General features: G+C 42.1%; 1 protein-coding gene across 1 annotated transcript in view; it reads right to left on the bottom strand.

Annotated features, from left to right (window-relative positions):
* Positions 1-251: 251 nt before the first annotated feature.
* LOC145403631 (uncharacterized) overlaps positions 252-19,015 on the bottom strand; it is a 109,665-nt gene continuing 90,901 nt past the window's right edge. The window contains exons 12-15 of the mRNA XM_080275310.1: positions 2,826-2,967; positions 1,857-2,078; positions 1,486-1,616; positions 252-416 (exon numbers count right to left, since the gene is read on the bottom strand). Coding sequence (XP_080131436.1) covers positions 252-416; positions 1,486-1,616; positions 1,857-2,078; positions 2,826-2,967 — 660 coding nt within the window. The remainder of the gene's footprint in view (positions 417-1,485; positions 1,617-1,856; positions 2,079-2,825; positions 2,968-19,015) is intronic.

Genomic DNA, 19,015 nt, shown 5'->3' with positions numbered 1-19,015 from the left:
TTTTAAAGGGTTAATAAAAAGGGATGCTGAAGGATGACTATGACCCATATTCTTTTTGCAATTTCGTAACAACAATTCTACAGCGGCTTAAGGTACACATTACACCTCGTTATCCTCTTGATTTTACTGAAGCAAACTATGTCGCTGTTAAAACGATATAGATTACATAAAGTATCAAAGAATCAGCTGCAAAACAAATCACCAAGGAAGACGTGCTAAGACGCCTTTCTCCTTGTCATGTCCAAATAGTCCTAGTCACAGAGGTGAGAAGCAAGTGGCACTTTCCTCCCATACACAGTTTTCACTTGCTCCGTGCCAAACTGCCCGTAGACGAAGACGCAGTGGGAGGGGAAGCCGAGGGTGCGTAGCGAGTGGAGACAGGAGATGGTCATGACAGGACCTCCACACATCACTATCTGTGATGTTAAAGGGAAAATTATTAGCCAAGCGGAAGAGGCAATATGGTAAGGCATCTTACATTAGTTGAGGTACTGAAGAGGGACGCCCTCACGTAGTGACACAAATATAATCTGGTGTCCCCAATGCCTGGTTATGCAAGGTGATTTACCACTCTGAGATCCCCGAACAACACCAATACTGTGTATCCTTCATTAATAAACGGACTTCAATGAAATTCCGTGCATCCAGATTTCAATTTACGTCAGTCATAGACTGCATCCGAGAAACTATCCAACATTTGAAATAAAAGAGACATATGCTGGAACGTAAATGCTTTCACCAGCACGGCGCAGAGTACACATCATTTGGTCAACTGCAATTATCTAGTGATCATCCCGTTTTCGATCACTAACCGCCTATTTTTTTTTTTTTTTCCCTCGATTTCAGTCAACAGCATTTTCTCCCTGGCAGTGGGCCACCTTAAGGGAAAATTATTTAAACACAAGCCTTGTACACTTATCATATATATATATATATATATATATATATATATATATGCTACTAGGGAAGATGCAGTCATCCCTGCAGATAAAGTTGCACTGAAAATTTGTAATTTTGGAACCCGGGCTCTTTTATGTTTAAATGTTGAATAATGGCAGCTTTCACAATTTGAGATAACTGTGGATACATTGTAAAGATGTGAAGAAAGCAAGTACCTGGTTTGACTTAAACTGACTAATTATTAAAAAAAAAAATACTGGCTAACTTGGGGCCTCAGAGCAGTGAATCACTCAGCTCAAACGTTCGTCGATCCCCATTCCATCCCCTCAAAGGAGAAAGGAGAAAAAAGTATCTTTAGCCTGAAGTACAACAGCTTCACGTTCAGATGAGCCAGGGAACACAACCACAACGATAGCAAAATCCGTAATGGTACTTAACTTTTAGGCTCCAATAACTCTTAGCTGAATAAAATAATCTGGAGTTATCTGAAGTAGACTAATACAGTTATCCCTACCATAAGAGGGTCAATATGACTCCCAGTCACAGTATTTATATATCAGCAGAATAAAATACCACAAAGCTTACCTTGTTCTTAATGCCATTGGGCTTAGAGACGTGCTTATCAATCATCTGAGTGTCTATGAAGCCTTCCTCTCCCTCCCAGTTCTCCGGTGTCTCTCCCAACGTGTACACCAGCTTCAGTCGCTTGTCAGCAGCTGAAGAACAAAACTTTGGATTAATGCCTATCGACTACACAAAGGATCATTAAGGCAGAGTGTAAACTTTTTCAGGTTCAATCTTCCTCTAGAATATGACAAACAAGCATCCTAACTTAAATCCAGATTCCCAATTGTATTTTTGTGTGAACAGGGACGAAGGGGGGGACAATTTTTGCAGATGAGTGCTATATCCTGAGGAGCTACACCTTTAAGCACTCCGTTTTAAAATACTCTCACCTTGGTACTTGTCCAGTTCCTCTCTGTAAAGAATTTCGTTGTAGTTCTCGGAGAAGTAGAGAAGTGTGACTTTGGTTTTATCTTTAGGGTCTGCCAGCACCTGCCTTACCAGCTGCAAGCAGGGTGTGACCCCCCCACCAGATGCCAGCAGTGTTAGTTCCTCCAGCACGCCCGGCTCGTATTCAAATCCTCCACACGGTCCTTGGAACTCCACCGTATCCCCTGTCACAACAACAAAACCACGTTCAGTTGATGTTCCAGTCTCAGTCTCATTCACACCACTGGACTACACACTCTTATGGCATGTTCATCAAGCCTGAGGTTTAACCCCTGTATCCTGGGTGTGGAATACAAGTGTTCCCTCCCATACATATATATATATATATATATATATATATATATGCACTTTTTAGCTTGCAGATACTACATGAAGGAAAAGGTTATTCAGAAAAGTAAGCTGCCCAACATATTCAGTCCTTCCTCCAAGATTCAAGAAAGGATTCGTCATTTGCTTGCATATCAAAACTTGGGCAACAAGAAAAATCCTAGTAATTTTCTGCAAACATCCCTTCTGGCAAAAAGCAGTGGCACAAATACGGTTGAGCTGTAAGGGAATTAAGTATGTGTACCCATCGTGGTAGCTGGAACAGACTCAGTTAGCTCTTGGTGGTCCAGAGTTGTATCTGATGCCTCAACCACCAGATGTTACTCCCTTAAACGGAAAATCCCCCTCTTCATATGACATCCACTGGAATGCTGCTCTCCATGTGACATGATGTCTCACAAGAGGGAAAGGGTGTACAGGTTAAGCTCTGGTTCAAACTACAGTACACAGAAAATCTACTTAACTTGAGTAAAATTAACTCCGAAATGAAAGAACATTTCATGTATTACAGATCTGTAAAACTGATAATCACAATAGAAATGAAGGTATGAATAAATAAACTGCTAATATTAACTATGACTCACCTATTTTAAGTGCCTTGAATTGCTGTGACATGATTCCTTGCTTTTCAAACCTCAGCACCAGCTCAATCTTGCCAAAATCACTGGGGAGAGAGACAGGTGAGAAATAGCGCATGTGTTCCCTGCCATCACTCTTTACTCGGGCCTGTGAGGGAGAAAGGAGGTTCTTGACACACACACAACACACACACACACACACACACAGGGAGTCATCAGATGCAGACGTCGGACATCGGCGCTCCGTACCAAAACAACACGGCCAGTGGCAATTACCTAAATTAGTATATTTGAATGAGTCAAGCTCTGTACCAGGTTAGACTAAATGATTTTTCATTATTAAAAGGTAAAGAAATAATAAGTTTAAATAAGACTGGTTCAAACAACAAAGAACCACGATGCATTGAGTCAGCTGGGTTTGTTTATACTACAGCAACACGGGGAAAGCGTGCAAACTCTGTAAGTACATACTCTGTTCATTTAGTATTAGAAAATGGATACATACTTCAGTAAAACAAATTTGGAAAAGAAAAGGGATAAAAGTAAAAAGCAAAATGATGATTTCTACCAAGAACTGGTTGAAGTGGAGACTCACAATAGACTGGTTGAACGTGTACACAAACTAGAAATGGCTTTCAAAAATGAAATTGATGAAATACAGAAGCAAATGCACTTGCAAAAGGAAAAGATAGAAAAACTAGGAAGGCAGGCCAATAAGAAAGACACAACCATCAGTGAACTAACAGTGGAATTGAATACGCTTAGGAAGAAAGTGAGTGAAATGGGAAGTACAGTAGTCAATCACGAGAGTGTTATGGAAGAGTTAAAAAATGACACAGAGACAATTAGACAAGCAAGCAGTCTTATGGACCAGAGCAGTGATATTGAGGAGAAGATAACACAGGTGAATGAAGCTGTGCAAAGCTACAAAAATTATGTAGAAACCACGTATGCTGAAATGGTGAAAGTAAAGAAAGACTTAGAAACAAGGGAGGAGGAAAAAAGCATTAAAAAGGAAGTGAAAAGAATAATCCAAAACAATCCAAAGTTAGTCAGAGATTCAGTAGAAATAAATAAATCAATAGTAATCACTGGTATAGAAGAGGAAGAAATTAAAAACAAGATCACTAGAGACAAAAAGGAGATGGCAAATGTAATGAGCTTACTGAAAGAAGTATCAGAGGAAATCTGTAGTAAAGACAGAGGAACACAAAAGGTTAGGGAAATACGAGAAAAGCAAGACAAGACCTCTAAAGGTGACTTTCCAGAGTGTAAACACTGTGGAAGAGATACTAAAAAATGCAAAGAATCTTATGGAAAAAGAGGAGTTCAAAAATGTATGGATAAAAAGATGCCTAACACAAGAGGAACTGGAATTACTGAAAGAGAAAAGGGAGGAAGCAAAAACAAAAAATGAGGGAAGATCAGAAGAGGACAAGAAGAAATTTTTTTACAAAGTAATAGGATTGCAGGTACGAAAGTGGTACACAAACAGGATGGAAGAAAAAGGAGGAAGTTAGTAGAACCATGTCATGACAAGTATATAAACAAGATGATAAAGTTGATGTACTCAAATGTGGATGGAATGGTATCTAAATTACTAGAGATGAATGATTATGTCAAAGAAAATGAACCACAAATAATATGCCTAACTGAGACAAAATTAACACCAAGGATATCCAATGACATACTAAACTTAGAGGAATACAATATATGGAGAAGGGACAGAAATTTAAAAAAAGGAGGAGGAATTATAATATTAACTAAGAAAAATCTAAAAGTCAAGGAAATAAACCTAGATATACCATCACAAGTAGAACTGATTGCAGTAGAGATCGACACATCTGAAGGCAAAGTAATTGTAGCCAATTTGTATATGCCACCCAGATCAAACACATGGGAAAGAGACGAATATGAGGACCTGGCAGAGAGTACAATTCAGAGTATAAGATCCTTGCTACATAAAATGGAAGAGAAATCGGAAAGAATTATACTAACGGGGGACTTCAATACAAATATAAATTGGAATACTCTAGATATAAATAGCCAAGAAAGCTGTTGGGACCAAAAGCTCCTGGATCTCGTACAGGAGTGTTTCTTAACGCAACATGTGAGGGAAACCACTAGAAAAAGAGGACTTGATGTACTTTCAGTGCTAGATTTAATATTTACTAGGCAAGAAAATGACATTGACAGTTTAATATATCACCCTCCACTCGGCAAAAGCGATCATGTAGTACTAAATTATAACTTCAAGATAGCATATGACGTAGTAAACAGCAATGACAGTTACAAAAAGAGCCTAAACTATAAAAAGGAAAATTATCAAGACCTAAAGAAGTATTTCTTAGAAGTTGATTGGGAAAATGAGCTTAGAGGACAAGATTTAAATGCTGTATATAAAAATTTTTGTGAATTTTATGAAACAGGAGTCCAGAAGTACATCCCACAGCACAAAGAAGCAGATAAGAAAATACAGAAATGGTTCAATACAGAATGTAAAAAATCAAAAGAAAGAAGAGATTTGTTGTGGAATAGATACAGAAGACACAATAGTGAAAGGGCGTATAATAATTACAAACAGGCAAGAAACGACTATACAAGAATAAGGAGGGAAGCCCAAAAACAGTTTGAGGAGGATATAATAAATAAAAGTAGTGATCAACCAAAGCTGTTTTACAGCTATATCAGAAGCAAAACCAAAGTAAAAGATATAATACAATCCATTACGGACGAGGGAATCACTTATACACAAGAGAAAGACATTTGTGAAGCACTAAATAAGAATTTCCAATTAGTTTTTACAGAAGAAAAAAATTTTGAGAGAGACTATGTGGAACACGCATGTCCACACATACTACCAGATATACAAATAGCAGAAAAAGTAATACAGGAGGAGTTAAGTAGATTAGACAGAGGAAAAGCAAGTGGTCCTGATGAAATTTCATGTTGGGTGTTACGAGAATGTGCAAAGGAGTTAAGTAAACCATTATTTTTTAATTTTCAAGAAATCCTTGAGTCAAGGGAAACTACCTGATATTTGGAAAAAAGCAAATATAGTCCCCTTATTCAAGAAAGGAAATAGACAAAATCCTCTCAACTACCGACCAGTATCACTGACCAGTGTTGTAAGCAAGGTATTAGAAAAACTTATAAGAAAAGCTTGGGTAAATCATCTAGAAGAACACAGTATGATAACAGAAAGACAGTTTGGTTTCAGAAAAGGAAAATCATGTGTTACTAATCTGTTGAGCTACTATGACAGAGTAACAAACACAATACAGGAAAGGGAAGGATGGGTGGACAGTATCTATTTAGATTTCAAGAAAGCTTTTGACACAGTACCACACCAAAGACTTTTATGGAAGCTGTACCATCAAGGAGGAATTCGAGGCAAACTGTTTTGTTGGATGCAAGACTTTCTCATAAAAAGAGAAATGAGGACAGTACTAAGAGGAAACTACTCATCATGGAAAGAAGTGACTAGTGGAGTACCACAGGGTTCGGTGCTGGCACCAATCATGTTTTTAGTGTACATAAATGATATAAACAGTAACACTGGAAATGAGAGCTATCTGAATATGTTTGCTGATGATGCAAAAATACAAAGGAGAATTACTAGCACAGACTCTTGTAGGGAGCTACAAGAAGAATTAAATAAACTTCATGAATGGAGTAGTACATGGCAAATGGAATTCAATGTGGACAAGTGTCATGTAATCAAGTTTGGTAAAAGTGGAAAAAGACCTGATTGGGATTATAAGTTAGGAAATAAAACCCTATACACATCAGAAAGAGAGAAAGACCTAGGTGTGATTATCAATAACAGACTATCTCCGGCTGACCACATCAGCGAGAAGGTACGGAACATGTATACACTGCTTGCAAATATGAGAATGGCATTCACATACATAAATGAAGACATGCTAAGAAGGATAAAAACATCATTCATTAGACCAACCCTGGAATATGCATCAATAGTCTGGAGTCCTCATCTCAAAAAGCATATAGACAAGATTGAAAAAGTTCAAAGGGCCGCTACAAGATGGATACCAAGCTTAAGGGACCTAAGCTACGAAGAAAGACTAAATAAACTGAATCTACCAACACTACAGGAGAGAAGGAAAAGAGGTGACATGATAATGCTATATAAGTGCATATCAGGAAAGGAGAAAATAGACATAAATGATTACTTAACATATGGAGAAGCATCAGCAAAAGGACACTGCAAAAAACTGCATAAGAAGAGAGGTGATAAAGACGTAAGGAAATTCAGTTTCCCAAACAGAGCAATTGATCAATGGAATGCACTACCGAATGAAATAGTGTGCCAAAACAATTCACAAATTTAAGGATATGTACGATAAATATGGTCTAAGACACGGGACAGTACGAGCTTGACTCATTCCTGTAAAGATACAATTAGGTAAGGTAAGAACGAGAGGCGCCGGGCAGGCAGAACGCACGTCACATCACTCCGCATTTGACCAACCTGGCCAACTGGCCATACCTAAATTAGTATCTTTATATGAGTCAAGCTCTGTACCCAGTTAAATTAAATGGTGTCCTAATATAACAGATGAAGTTTTAGGTAAGACTGTTGTTCAAATAGCAAAATAAACAAAGTAGTGCAGGAATGTGCCCAGCAAGCGTCAGCCGATTGTTTTATCTGCCCAGGGAATGCAAGTAGAATCTGTGCTCTTAGTACCACATGATATCCACCTACTTTAGTAAAGCAAGTTTGGAAGTGCTAAGGGATAAAAGTAAAAAGCAGTATGTTGATTTCTACCAGGAACTGGTTGAAATGGAAACGTACAGTAAGTTGTTAGAACGGGTAAACAGATCGGAGATGACATTTCAGAATGAAATGGATGAAATTAAGAGGCAGTTGCACATGCAGAAGGAAGAAATAGAGAAATTAGTGAAGGAAGTCAACAAGAAAGACACAACAATAGATGAGCTGACAGTTGAAGTGGGTTCACTTAGAAGGAAAATAAGTTAAATGGCAAGTACAGTAGTCAACCACAAGAGTACCCGGTGTCATGGAACAGTTCAGAAATGATACAGAGACAATTAGGCAAGTAAGCAATCTGATAGATCAGAGCACTGATATTGAGGAGAAGATAACACAGGTAAATGAAGCGATGCAAAGCTACAAAAATGATGTGGAAACCACGTATGCTGAAATGGTGAAAGTAAAGAAAGACTTAGAAATATTAGTTGAAGAAAAGAGCATTAAAAAGGAAGTGAGAAGAATAATCCAAAACAATCCCAAATTGGTCTGAGATTCAGCAGATATAAACAAATCTATAGTAATCACTGGTGTAGATGAGAAAGAAATAAAAAACAAGATCTCAAGAGACAAAAAAATGGAAAATGTAATGAACATATTGAAGGAAGTATCAGAGGAAATCTGTAATAAAGACATAGAGGAACACAAAAGGCTAGGGAAATATGAGAAAAATAAGTGAACGCCCCTAAAAATAACCTTCCAGAGTGTAAACACTGTGGAGGAGATGCTAAAAAGTGCAAAGAAACTCATGGAAAAAGAGGAATTCAAAAATGTATGGATAAAAAGATGCCTAACTCAAGAGGAACTGGAATTACTAAAAGAGAAGAGAGAGGAAGCAAAAACAAAGAACGAGGGAAGATCAGAGAAGAAGAATACATTTTTTGCAAGGTAATTGGATTGCAGGTTCGAAAGTGGTACATAACCAGGAGGGAATAAAAAGGAGGAAGGTAGTAGACCCAAGTCAAGACAAGGATGCAAACAAGATGATTAAGTTAATGTACTGAAGTGTAGATGGAATGATATCTAAATTATTAGAGATGAATTATTACAACAGGGAATATGAACCACATATTATATGCCTAAATGAAACAAAATTAACACCAAGGATATCAAGCGACATTCTAAACTTACAGAAATACAATATATGGAGAAGAGATGGGAACTTAAAAAAAGGAGAAGGAATTATTACCAAAGAAAAATCTAAAAGTCAGAGAAATAGAACTAGATATACCCTTACAAGTAGAACTGATTGCAGTAGAAATCAATACATCTGAAGGGAAAGTAACTGTAGCCAATTTATACATGCCACCCAGATCAAACACATGGGAAAGAGGCGAATATGAGAATCTGGCAGAGAATACAATTCAGAGTTTAAGAGCATTACTACACAGAATGGAGGAGAAATCGGAAAGAATTATAGGCTACTAACTGGATATTTTAATACAAATATAAAATGGAATACTCCAGATATAATAAGCCAGGATAGGTGTTGCAACCAAAAGCACCTGGATCTCATGCAGGAGTTTTTCCTAACGCAACATGTAAGGGAAAGCACCAGAAAATGAGGATTTGATGTACCATCAGTACTAGATCTTATATTTACTAGGCAAGAAAACAATATTGACAATTTAATGTATCACCCTCCATTCTGCAAAAGCAACCATGCAGTACTAAACTGCAACTTCAGGATTGCATATGACATAGTTAGCAGCAATGAAAGTTACAAAAAGAGCCTAAATTATATAAATGGAAACTACCATGACCTAAAGATGTACTTCTTAGGAACAGATTGGGAAAAGGAGCTTAGAGGACAAGATTTAAAAGTTATACATGAAATGTAAGGGGAGCGAATGATGAGGTGAAAGAGAGAGAGATTGTCCAGGTGCTTGAGGGTGCGAAAGTTGATGTATGCGGAATAACTGAAACTAAATGGGAAGGTGAGAGTGTGAGAGAATGGGAGTATGGATGGGGTATATGTGCAGTAGGTGAGAATGAGAGGGCAAAAGGAGTATGTATACTTGTGAGCAAAAGATGGACGAAGAGCATAAGAGAATATGGATCAGTTGGGTCAAGGATTGTGTGGGTAAGATTAAAAGTTGGAATACAAATGTGGGCGATTGTGTGTGTGTATGCGCCAATGCAAGATCGTGCAAGCAGAGTGAGAGAAGAGTTCTGGACAAATGTGGAAGTGTGAATGAAAAAGTTTGAAAGGAATGAGAGAGTGTTTTTGATCGGTGATATGAATGGTAAAGTAGGGAATGTGAAGGTGGATGCAATAGTTGGTGAGTGGGGTGTGCCTGCCGAGATAGATGAGAATGGCAGTGCGTTAGTGGACATTTGTGCTGGGAGAGGGTTGGTGATAGCCAATACCCTCTTCAGGCACAAATTGATCCACAGGTATACTTGGCGAGTGATGAGAAGGGTGGGTGGTGAACTGAATGAAAGGAAGGCAATGATTGATTATGTGTGTGTGGATGAAAGGATGTGAAAATGTGTAATGGATGCAAGAGCTTATAGAGGTTGGGGGAGTGGACTTTCTGACCACTACTTGGTGGTGGCCAGAATCAAGATCCAATTAAGATGGAGAAATAGAAGAACGGAAGGACGGGAAGGAGTATTTGTAAGGAGAGTGGAAAGGTTACAAGAGGATGAGAAAATGGCAGAGTATAAGAGAGAAGTGAAGGAACGATTGGGCAAATATGAATTGGAGCAGAGGGGGGACGTGGAAGGTGTGTGCAGGATATTCACAGAAGAAATATGTGCAGCATGTGATGTGGTGTGTGGAAGGAAGAGAAGACGGAGGGGTGTGCAAGGAACAGCGTGGTGGAATCAAGAGGTGAGACAGGCTGTGGCACATAAGAAGAAAGCATACAATGAATGGATGAGAAATAGGGGCGTGGAAGAAATTGAGAGGCGGAATAGAGAGTTATATGTAGAAAAAAAGAGAGAGATGAAAAGATTAGTAAGAGAAAGAAGACAGCGGATGAGGAATTTGGAAGGAACTTGAGTTTAAAGTGGAGGGACTGTAAGAAAATGTTCTGGAAAGAGGTAAAAAGAGTAAGACAGGGTGGAAGTGAAGTTAGCCGGGGAGTGAAAGATAAAAATGGTAGACTACTAGTGGAGAAGGGAGAAAAAGTGAGCAGATGGAGAGAACACTTTAAGGAATTGTTGAACATAGAGGATGGAAGTAATGCGAGTATAAGTGGCTGGGAAATGGCTGGGAGAAGGAGGGAGGTGAGAAGACAGGAAGAAATCAGTAGGATAGAAGTTGTGGAAGCAATGAAGAAAGTTGAGTTGGGGAAAGCCCCAGGAATTGATGGAGTGTGTGGTGAAATGCTGAAGCATGGGGGAGAGATAGTAGTAGAATGGATGTGGAAAATGTGCAGATTGGCCTGGGAGGAAGGTAGAGTCCCGGAGGATTGGAAGTCAGGTATAATTATTCCCTTGTACAAAGGAAAAGGGAAAAAGAAGTGTTTGGTAATCACAGGGGCATTTGTCTTCTTAGTATAATAGGAAAAGTGTATGGTAGGATACTTATTCACAGAGTTAGAGAAAGAACAGAGGAATTAGTTGGAGAAGAACAGGGAGGCTTTAGGAAGGGAAGAGGTTGTATTGATCAGATATTCATTCTTAGATCTTTAGTGGAAAAGTTTATAGAGAAGGGAAAGGAGTTGTATGCAGCTTTCATGGATTTGGAGAAAGCATATGACAGGGTTGATAAACAAGGATTGTGGAAAGTATTAAGAATATATGGAGTAGATGGGAAGTTGTTGAATGCTGTGAAGAGTATGTATGATGGTGCTAAGGCTGCAGTACGTGTGGATGGTGAACAGAGTGAATTTTTCTCTTTGAAGGTTGGGTTGAAAAAAGGATGTGTCATGTCTCCATGGTTGTTCAATCTGTACATGGATGGGGTAATAAAAGAGGTACAAGGTAGGGCAGTGGAAGTTGGCGTGGCCCTAGTGAGAGAGGGTAATGTTTGGAAACTCCCTGTACTGTTGTTTGCAGATGATACTGTGTTGTTCACTGAAGATGAAGGAGAGCTGCAAGGCTTGGTGGATGAGCTTGGGAGAGTGTGTAAGAAACGGAATCTAAAGGTGAATGTAGGGTAGAATAAAAGTGATGGTCTTTGAGAGAGGTGAAGTCAGTGAATGTACAGCGAGGTTGGATGGTGAGGAACTGGAAAATGTGAGTACGTTTATGTACTTGGGTAGTGTGATGAGTAAGGATGGAGGTTAGGAGGGTGAAGTGCTTGAAAGGGTACAGCAGGGAAGAAAGGTTGCTGGTTCCTTGAAGACAGTGATAAGAAGCAGGGAAATGAGCATGGAAGTTAAAAAGTTACTACATGACAGTACTGTGATACCAACTCTAACGTATGGAAGTGAAGCTTGAACGTTGCTGGAAGTACACAAGTCAAGAGTGAGAGCAGTGGAAATGAGTTATTTAAGAGGAGCCTGTGGAGTTACATGGAGAAACAGGCTGACAAATGAGGATATAAAGGAGCGTTGTGGTGTGGATGTGATAGGAAGCGTTAGGAAGAATACACTGAGGTGGTTTGGCCTTGTGGAGAGGATTTAGGGTGAAAGACTGACGAAGAGAGTGCATGTGAGTGAGGTGGAGGGGGGAAGAGGGAGGGGGGAAGAGGGAGGGGGGAAGAGGGAGGGGGAGGCCGAGGATGAGATGGAGGGATGGGGTGGAGAGGTATATGAGAGAGGGGGATGTGAGTTGGGAGCGGGGCACTAAAATGGTGGGAAACAGGGCGACTTGGAGGAGATTTGTTTGTGGCCACCCCGAACGGGATTGAGGCGTCTGGCACCATCATACATACTCTTCACAGCATTCAACAACTTCCCATCTACTCCATATATTCTTAATACTTTCCACAATCCTTGTCTATCAACCCTGTCATATGGTTTAATACAGAATGTAAAAAATCAGAAGAAAATGGTACAGAAGACACAATAGTGAGAGGGCATATAACAAGTATAAACAGGCAAGATATGATTATACAAGAATAAGGAGGGATGCCCAAAGACAGTTTAAGAAAGACATCATAAATAAAAGTAGCGATCAATGGAAGCTGTTTTACAGCTACATCCGAAGCAAAACCGAAGTAAAAGATAAAAGACAATCCATTCCGGATGAGGGGATCATCTATACACAAGAGAAAGATATTTGTGAAGCACTAATAAAAGAATTTCCATCCAGTTTTTACAGAAGAAAATATTATTGAGAGGGATGATATGGAACATGCATGCCCACACATATTACCAACTATATAAATATCAGAAAAAGAAATACCGGAGGAGTTAAGTAAATCAGACAAAGGAAAGGCAAATGGTCCTGATGAAATTTCATGTTGGGTGCTACATGAATGTGCAAAGGAGTTAAGTAAACCATTATCTTTACTATTCAAGGAATCCTTTGAACAAGGTAAACTACCTGATATTTGGAAGAAAGCAAACATTGTTCCCTTATTCAAGAAAGGGTATAGACAAAATCCACTCAACTACCGACCAAGTATCACTAACCAGTGTTGTAAGCAAGGTATTAGAAAAGCTGATAAGAAAAGTTTGGGTAAATCATCTAGAACACAATATGATAACAGAAAGACAGTTTGGTTTCAGAAAGGGAAAATCATGAGTTCCTAATCTGTTGAGCTACTGTGATAAGAGTAACAAAAACATTACAAAAAAGAGAAGGATTTTTTTCTTTTATGCGAGGAAGAAGGACCCAAAGGCCACGAGCCCGCAATAACTGTTCCTTCCAAGAGAAAAACAAAATACAAGAGAGAACCAAATTCAAGATCCGATCATTTCGAGATCCCAGGACACACTGCGTTTGAAAGACTGAGATCATAGGAAGCAGGAAATACAGACAGAGGGAGACAGTTCCAGAGATGACCTGTTGCATAAATGAAGGACCGGGAGTAACGGTTAACTCTTGCATTAGAGAGTTGGACAGAAAAGGGATGAGAATTTACTGCTAGACGGTGCAACGTGCCCGTCATTGAGGTGGAAGAATGCAAGCAGACAGGAGCAGTGACCATTGAAGTAGCGACAGAATAGAGACAAAGATGCAACAATGTGGTGAAGAGACAGAGATTGAAGGGAGTCAGTAAGAGGAGGAGAGGTAATGAGACGAAAAGCTTTTGACTCCACTCTGATGAGAAGAACTATATGTGGGGAACCTTCCCACACATAAGAGTTGTACTCCACACAGGGGTGGATAAAACCCGTGTATAATCAACAATTTTGCAGAGGTAAAGAAGAATCGGAGTCGGCTTAGCACACCTAATCTCTTGGAAGCATATTTTACAAGGGATGTATTATGATCTTTCCAAGACAAGTCCCGAGTAAATGAAACCCCATGCAAGTTCAAGGATGATGCAGGATTAAGCTGAATATTATTAGACATTGGTGGGTACACCTGTGGAAGATTTGTCAGGTTGATAGGTGTAAGAACTGAGTCTTTGATGCATTAAAAACAAGATTATTTTTACCCCAGTCAGAGATATGAGCCAAGTCAGACATTAGGTGTGCCATGGCCTCATTCCTTGTTTGTTGAAGTAACTGCTGGGATGGGCGTTGCGGGAATTGAATGGAAAGGTGAAGGGTGGAATCATCAGCGTATGAATGGATAGGATTAGACGTACAGCTTAGAAGGTCACTTATGAATAAAAGGAAGAGAGTTGGTGATAAGATAGAGCCCTGAGGAACACCACTGTTGATAGATCTAGGAGAAGAACGATGGCCGTCTACAACAGCAGCTATAGAACGACCTGAAAGGAAGCTGTAGATGAAGGCACAGATAGAAGGATAGAAAGTAAGAGGGCAGTTTGAAAATTAAAGATTTATGCCAGACTCAATCGAAAGCCTTTGAGATGTCAAATGCAATGGCAAAGCTTTCGCCAAAGTCCCGAAAGGAGGATGACCAGGAGTCTAAAATGTAGGTGAGAAAATCGCCAGTGAAGCGTCTCTGACGGAACCCATACTGACGATCAGAAAGAAGGTTGTGATAGGAAAGATGCTTTACAATTTTTCTATTAAGAATGGACTCGAAAACTTTTGAGATACAGGATGTTAAAGCAATTGGACGATAGTTAGAGGGTTGGGATTGGTCACCCCTTTTTGGGACTGGCTGAATGAGAGCAAACTTCCAGCAAGAAGGAAAGGTACAAGTTGATAGACAAAGGCGACAGTGTAGCTAGCAGATATACAGACAGAAGGACAATGATATGTATTATTACACAGATTTTTAGTGGATTAGTAGTATGAGTAGCAGTAGTGCTGTGAGGGAAATTAGTGGGAAAAGAGGGGTTAGTAGTGGCAGTGCCATCAATGATAGTAACAGATTTAGCAGTCTTGTGCTAACGTTCTTTGTGTGGAAATGATGATGTGACAAACAATGTAATACTGTAGGGGTTGTAGGACCAGACGACTAGAATCCCCCTAAGGAATATGATGGCCCGCAGTAAGAGGATACTGAAAAGTAAGAGTAATACAAGAGACAGAGACTGAAGGAAAACAATGCACGTGTGAGGTGAAGCAACGTTTAAGGCCTGGGTAATGAGGCGGAGCAGGATACCACAGCTGTAACTTTGTCTCATAATAGTATGTGTAATTTGCTTCTAACTTCATCTGGTTATAGTTAATTATTGGTGAATGCTCTCTGCTGCCCATCACAGTGTGGTTTATTCGTCCACATAATGCAATATTAACATTTATAACTATCCACACAGCTGCTGTGGGAATCAGCATTAAATCCACAGTAATTCTATATTGTAGCTATAGACAATCCAGGAACAACATGTTCACAAAAATTATCAATGCGGTGATAAAGACAAGTCGCAGCTTATATACAAATGGCGCGGTGCTGGTTGGTTGGTTGGTTTAGATTCGCCTCCTAAAAAGAGAGGACACAGGCAAAACAAAAGCCCGTCAGAGAAATTCTGTCAATAAAACAAGGATTATATACTAGCGTGGGGGTGGGTACATGGCCACAACCCCCAAAAGAGCAGACGTGGGTGTCCTTGCAATAAGCTCTGCTGCCAGTTGAAAGTCGTCAGCCCCGACACGAAGCTGCGTCCCAATATTACACGGAAGTCGAGATGTTGCAGGACAGTCCAGAACATAATGGAGCAGGGGCTGCTCACTGACCTCAAAGCAGTGAGGGCACGGCTCTGGGTTGCTGTTAGTCACCTGGCTGTAGCACAGGAACTCCAGGCGTAAGTGGCGAAGTGGAACCAGTAGGTGGTTAGGTGTGCCATGGGGAACAGACACAGGTGTGTACTCTGTAGCTCTGGCATACCATGTAGCAGAACGGGAGCCCTCCCATACCTGAAACTGATGATCCTCCTGCGAAAGTCGGCAGATGGCATCAGCCACGTGTCGCAAGAGAAGGGATAAACTAGGACTCAGCTGAAATGTGGTAACAGGTAACGTGCCAGTATGGCGAGCATCAGCATCAGCATGCTCATTGCCTGCAATACCGACATGCCCAGGAAGCCAGTGAAGGTGAACCTCACCCCCCCGACCCGTGATGGAAGTTGCAACAGCTATGATGGACGTAAGGAGATATTTATTGTCAGCGTAGCAGTGCTTTTGGAGGCCACGTATAGAGGAAAGCGAGTCCGTATGGATAATAATACGCCAATGGAGGTGTTGATCAGCATGGCGAAGGGCGCAGAGAATGGCAACGAGCTCAGTCTCGTAGGCTGAAACACCGGAGGTGACATGCCAGGACTCAACCCCAACACAAACAAAAGCAGCACCCACAGACCCATCATCACCAACAGACCCGTCAGTATAGTAGACTGCAGTATCTGGAGTGAAGAAAGCTGCCACACGACTGAGAGCATCCTGGCGAAGAACAGCAGGAAAAGAGGACCTGGGAACCGCTATATTGGGCTCGACATATTTGATCACAGGTGGGAGCCAAGGAGGAGCAGGGGCATATGCAGGATTGGGCAAGTCAGGACCACCACTAATGGCATCAGCGGCGTCAAGCTTGCGAACTATGTCCGCAGCAAGCAGAATCCAATCACCTCCAGGGTGCGGATTTGGGAGCCGAGCAAGGGTACGCTGGAGAAGTACAGACACCGGAAGGTGGGGCCGATGCCGACAGAGCTGAGCAATGACAGCTGTTGTTCATGCCCAAATGCGGTGCTGCAGAAAGGGAAAACCGGTCTCAGCCCGAAGGTTGACCAAGCGTGTCCAAGGAGGTGCACCGAGCAATATACGCAGAGCAGTGTTCTGCAGGACTTCCAAAGAGAGACGGAGTGACTCAGACACTCCGATTAGACATAGATCCCCGTAATCCACAATGGAATGGATAGCTTGTGAATAAAAAGTCCGTAGGACGCTGTACAAGGCACCCAGGTTGCGGTGAGAAAGGGCTTTTAGGGCAGTAATGCGGGTAGCTGCTCGCTCCCGTATATAGCGGATATGAGTGGCAAACATCAGACGGCTGTTGAACCATACACCCAGGTACTGGTGACAGGAAATGACATCAAGGCTATTACCCCCAAATAGAAGGGGACGGTCAGGGTGGCGGAGACCAAAAGGCAGGCATTTAGTTTTTTGGAAATTGATTTTAAGGCCAAGCTCACAGCATTTGGCATGTAGACGGGAAAGCACAGTTGGTGCCTGAGTGTAGCAGTCCCATCTAGAGAAAACCAGTGCCAAGTCATCTACATAGCAGAACAGAGTAACCCCTTGGCCATAGTCGACTGTAAGCAGGTCCTCAACTAAGACATTAAATAATAGAGGACTCAGCACACTGCCCTGGGGTGTGCCATTGACATGCGAGTAGGGAGGGGATACTCTGCCCTGAAATTGAACACAAGCTGCACGGCCGTGGAAGAAGTCCCTCACCCAGGAGAGGAGGCGACCACCCAAGCCCTTCACTGCGAGCGCCACAAGTACTGCGTCTGGGTTGGCAAGTTCGAATTCCTTCTCAAGATTGAGGAAGACAGCCATGCCACGACCACAACTCAGCTCACCAAGAAAGGAGGCTAGGCAATGCTGAGCACTCCTGCCAGGGAGGTAAGCAAATAGCCGGGGATGGAGCGGCCCCAACCTCCAGACAAGTCGAGAGAGGACAAGCCTCTCAGCGGTCTTGGCAATGCAACTGAGGAGGAAGATCGGCCTCATGGTAGTCGGGTCTCGTGGTTTGGGGATGGAGTGAATAATGGCTGTCTTCCATGATCCAGGGAGACGCTTTTCAAGCCATGAGCGATTGAACAGGTCCAGGACACGCGCCTTCCCTCCCTGGCTTGTGCGAGCCAGGAGTGAGTATACAAGGCCATCAGGGCCCGGAGCTGTATCCTTTCTGCTGCACAACACTTGATCTAGCTCCTCCACAGTAAAGGGGTGGTCTGCAGCATCAGGACGAGAGCAAGCAGCATTGACAGCATCCCTGCGGGGTCCTGCAAGGCGAGCTTGCAGGTCACTGACAGACTGTGGGAGGGTTCGTTGTGGCAGTACGAGCAGCGAAATGGGCAGCAAGGCGATCTGCCTCACCTGCAGGGTCAGGATGTGATGGTGGCCTAGCTGGTCGGGGAGAAGAGACCGACTTGATTCTCGCCCACATCTCCCCAAGTGTGGAACGTGAATTAAGCGACCTACACCACCTCATCCAAGCCTCGTCCCAGATGCGGCGCTTTTCCTGTGAAACATGTCGCACCACTGCAGCCAGATATCTCCTAGTTGGAGAGGAAGGTCGCCGACGGTAGGCCTTACGAGCGGAGTTTAGCCGATGGTTCAGCTCCTGAACCCGCTCGTCATAAAACCAGTAGTCCTTAAGAAAGACCGTGGGGTGCTTGGTGAGGGGAATACAGGCAGCAGCAGCGTGACGTAAGGCATGGGCAACCTGCTCCGCATGGTCCTCTAGGGAATGTGGGGGAACAGCCTTGTCCAAGGCGGTGTCAACTGTCTGTGCATACTCGGGACAATGTGCACATCGTAAGTCCCAGCGAGGCGGAGGTGGTGGTGGGGGTGGAAGAGGAGCCGTAGGCAATTCCATCACCACAGTGAAATGATCACTGGTGAGGATTGGGTGCAAGAACCACGCAGACACATCGGCAAGAGGTGCAGAGACTAGGGAGAGGTCAAGCCTCCCACCACGGACATGAGTAGACTTGGACAAGTCATTGAGTAAGGAGACCCTCGCAGTTTCCTCGAGGGAGATGGCAATATGTCACCCAGCCTCATTCACCGGGTGGGGTGAGTATAGGACGGGATGGTGGGCATTGAAGTCCCCCCCAGTGAGGGTGGACTCAGCTGCAGCCTGATGGAGGAGCTCGCCAATGTCTAGAGTCCCAGCATAGCTCTTATAAATGTTTTAGACGGTTAAGGAGGTCGTGGCGAGCTGCAAGATGACTCCTTGAACCTCAACACCCTCA

The sequence above is a fragment of the Coenobita brevimanus genome, chromosome 61, assembly GCF_032717465.1.
Source record: "Coenobita brevimanus isolate Jiangsu-jjx chromosome 61, ASM3271746v2, whole genome shotgun sequence".
Taxonomy (NCBI): domain Eukaryota; kingdom Metazoa; phylum Arthropoda; class Malacostraca; order Decapoda; family Coenobitidae; genus Coenobita; species Coenobita brevimanus.
Note: the sequence above shows the minus strand (reverse complement) of the source record. Positions and strands in the feature narration are given on the sequence as shown.